This window comes from Microtus pennsylvanicus, chromosome 16 (assembly GCF_037038515.1).
Source record: "Microtus pennsylvanicus isolate mMicPen1 chromosome 16, mMicPen1.hap1, whole genome shotgun sequence".
NCBI lineage: Eukaryota > Metazoa > Chordata > Mammalia > Rodentia > Cricetidae > Microtus > Microtus pennsylvanicus.
The window spans coordinates 41,342,680-41,346,110 of record NC_134594.1 but is presented as its reverse complement, the minus strand read 5'-3'; the positions used below and the strand labels follow the sequence as shown (position 1 = coordinate 41,346,110).

Genomic DNA, 3,431 nt, shown 5'->3' with positions numbered 1-3,431 from the left:
ACCAGCAAGACTGCGTCCCCGGGGACCCGACTAATTCGTTCCTGGGAGACCAGATGGGTCCCAGCCCAGAGGACCATCTGGACCAGCAAGACTGTGTCCCCGGGGACCCGACTAATTCGGTCCTTGGAGACCAGATGGGTCCCAGCCCAGAGGACCAGCTGGACCAGCAAGACTGCGTCCCTGGGGACCCGACCGAGTCTGTCCTTGGAGACCTGATGCACTCCACCCCTGAGGACCTGACAGAATCCATCTGCGGGGACCCAGTGGACTCCACTCCGGAGGACCAGCCTGAGGCCGCTCCTGGCGAACCGATGGGCTCTGACACTGGGGATACCATGCGTTCGGCCCCACAAGACCAAGACCAGCCGGAGTCCATCACCGGGAACCCGGTGGACCCTGCCCCCGGGGACCTGACTGAGTCCTTCCCTGGGGACCCAGTAAACTCCGCCCCGCAGGACCAGCTGGAGGACCAGAAGGACTAGTCCCAGGGGACCCTAAGATCTTAGACTTCGGGGATCTGGAGGAAGTGGTGGAAGACCTGATCACTTCCCTTCAGAACGGGGACCGCGAGCATCTCATCGCTTTCCTGAGCACCTACCCTGCTCATACCACCATCGAGCAGGTGCTGGATGTCATCTTCAGGCGGTGAGTGCCCACTTCCGAGCTCAGAGGCCTCACATCCTCTTGTCGTTTATGGGAAGCCTTTGCTTTTCTCTGAGCCTACCTAGTTGCTAGAGTCTTGTCAGAAGCCAGCAGCATGTAGTCAGACATTACTACCTCCAGGTTGGGCCCTAGGGACTGCTGTGACCCTAATGAGTGTGAGTGTGGGTGTCCTCTGCACCTTCAGGAAGCTCTCTATCCTTGGCCAGTTTTCCTGAAGCATTGGTCAAAGTGCTTCTCCCATTGTAAAGGAGGTTCTAGAATTCATATTGGAGCACCCGATAGAGATGGGTCTTGAGTGGAGACCCCAGGAGGATAATCCGAGGGAACCTGTGTCCACTGAGCTGTCCGGGTAGACATACTGCACAAACATATTTGAAGCACCTACAGAATGCAGGTGAACTAATAACCTGCGACTTTGATTCTGCTCCAGGAGTCAGCAGGCTCCCCAGATGTCTTTTAGGTAGGGAACTGGGACCCCACAGGTAACATCCTTCCTGATCTCCTCCAGGTATGCATGCTTCCGCCCCGGCTGCCAGGAGGATGAGCAGCTCAAGAAGTAAGTGAGCTTTACAACATGAGAAAGAAAGGCCTTGGCTCTGCAGGGTGGGCTCCCTTGGGTACCAAGGGTGAGGGATGGCCGATGCTTGGGGCTCACGCTCCACGTTTCTACCACCATACACCATACTGAGGTCTAAGCATTGACTGGAGGGTGAAAAGAACTGCATGGGCACGGTCCTTGCCAAGTGGGGATATGGGGAAAGCCTGTGGCCTCCGGTGGCCCTCTGAGACTCTACTACCCTCATCTCAGTCCATGGCGTGAAGGCTCGCTCAGCTGTGCTCCATTAGAGCCTGATCATGGGGCGTATGGAGTTCCCTGCTCCCATGGACCTCTCAGCCCTGCTCATTGTATGGCTAAGGGCTGGATAGCCTCTCCTTTGCAGTCTCACATGCACGGAGTCTTGGGCGGGATGGCAAAGGAAAGTCCAGGCCACTGGGTGCCCTGTCTGTCCCTTTCCACCAGCACCATTTGCACCCTCCTGGACACGTGGACGAGCGTCTTCCCCGGGGACTTTGCCACGACATCCGGCATGTCCGCGCTGAAGAAGGTAAAGACCTACCTGATAATCCATCTGCCGTACTCGGACGTCCTCATACGGGTGCACGAGCTCCTTACGAGACTGCTCTCAGAAACTTCGGAGGAGAGCGATTAACAACAAGCCAGGTAGGTGCTTGACACTGTGAGGAGGTCTCAGGACCTGGTCTCAGGTCTCAGGAATGATTGGGGGATTGCCACACCGACTCCAGTGTCGTCTGTGTGACATGACATACGTCATTATGCCGGTCTGGAGCTGTGTGTCCTATGGGACCAGGCTTCCTGGAGGTCCATGGCAGACGGCCCGGTATAGGCCACCGTTGAGGCATAGATGGGTTTCTCGATTAGCTGGCTATGCAGGATATGGGCTTTGCACGATCTCTTTTATGATAATGATATTCTTTATATCTACAAGACAAGGATTATCTCTTCAGGAACAGCTCTGGGATAGGGAAGCACAGTATGGGAATGTATAAGACTACAGCAAAAGAACCCTTGCCATACAAGGGGGTGTATGATGAGCAAGGGAACAGAAGGGTTAATGTTGATGGACAAAGAGCGGTATAATATACTATGAATTTTATGGATAGGCTTGCTAGATCCCAACCCCCATGGTGTCTGCTGCATGAGAAGGTACAAAAAAGTATATTTCGGCAGATGCAGAGAGCTGTCAGGCACATTTGGTCACTAGATGAGATAAAGAAAGGGTTAGAAAGAGGAGCTTGGGGGGAGGCCCAGATAGCTCCTGATCTCTTATTTCCTGTGGCGTTTGTGAGTCATCGAGCTAACTGTGTCTGGTTCCAGGGTGACACATCTGGAGTCTATGAAAACTCTGCTGCTGCTCTGTGGAGAAGAGGACGACTGGGGGAGCCAGGAGCGCATGGTGCCGCCGCCTCCATCAGCTGCCCTCAGCGACCTCAGCCATGCCCTCCTTCTTGTTCCTCACAAGCTGCCTTACTCACGAGAACATGCTAATCACCAGATGTGTCACAGATGACAATAGTGCACCCTCCTGATCTCCCTCTTGACATTAGTGCTGGCCTTAACCCCTGTGTGTGTCTTATTGTTATTGTCTGTAGCGGGGTCAGATTGCTTTTTATAATCTTTTTAAAGCATCTTTTATATTAAGTTAATAAATAACTCTGTGACCTTGACCAGAACCTTAGCTGTGAAATTGTGAACTCCTGGAAATGCTGCCAATCAGGCTCAGTGTTTTATCAGACCTACAACATTATGAAGGTCATATCAGGAAGTTTAATGACAAACAAACAAACATTCCCTTCCCTCGGAATCCTGTGTGCATCGACAGCTTATCTAACATTGATGCTCTTTTGAAACCTGGCATTTGAGAGTAGCCTTGGTAAAAGCTAAAATTATAGTACATCTTGGAGTACTGAAAATGCAGATCTGCCAGCAAACCAAATTTCCTAATGGAGCAAGATAAAGGATGGTGAAGGCATGGCGGGGGGTGGGGGTTGGGGAGGTGTCTGGGCTGGGCATGGGGTGGAGTGGGACTCAGGTGCAAATTTGTACGCACAGGTGTTGAAGGGTGTGCGTGCGTGCATATGTGCATGTGCCTGTGTGTGGGTGGGTGTGTATATGTGTGTGTGTGCATGCATACACGTGTGGGGTGTGGGTGTGTGTAAATGCGTATATGCCTGAGTGTGTGTGCGTG

General features: G+C 52.8%; 1 protein-coding gene across 1 annotated transcript; it reads left to right on the top strand.

Annotated features, from left to right (window-relative positions):
- The first annotated feature begins 215 nt into the window (after window positions 1–215).
- On the top strand, window positions 216–3,178 carry LOC142836430 (ral guanine nucleotide dissociation stimulator-like). The gene is made up of 5 exons (XM_075950690.1): window positions 216–339; window positions 456–645; window positions 1,172–1,219; window positions 1,685–1,885; window positions 2,561–3,178. Exons 1-4 carry the CDS (start codon window positions 216–218, stop codon window positions 1,872–1,874), a joined length of 552 nt encoding a protein of 183 aa, XP_075806805.1. The 3' UTR covers window positions 1,875–1,885; window positions 2,561–3,178.
- The last annotated feature ends 253 nt before the right edge of the window (window positions 3,179–3,431 follow it).

Bases quoted from the DNA above. Each gene is read 5' to 3' on its own strand.
- LOC142836430 (XM_075950690.1), top strand. From the start codon at position 216: ATGCACTCCACCCCTGAGGACCTGACAGAATCCATCTGCGGGGACCCA. The intron at 340-455 runs GTTCGGCCCCAC...TCCGCCCCGCAG, and splicing joins TGACACTGGGGATACCATGC to GACCAGCTGGAGGACCAGAA. The intron at 1,220-1,684 runs GTAAGTGAGCTT...CCTTTCCACCAG, and splicing joins GAGGATGAGCAGCTCAAGAA to CACCATTTGCACCCTCCTGG.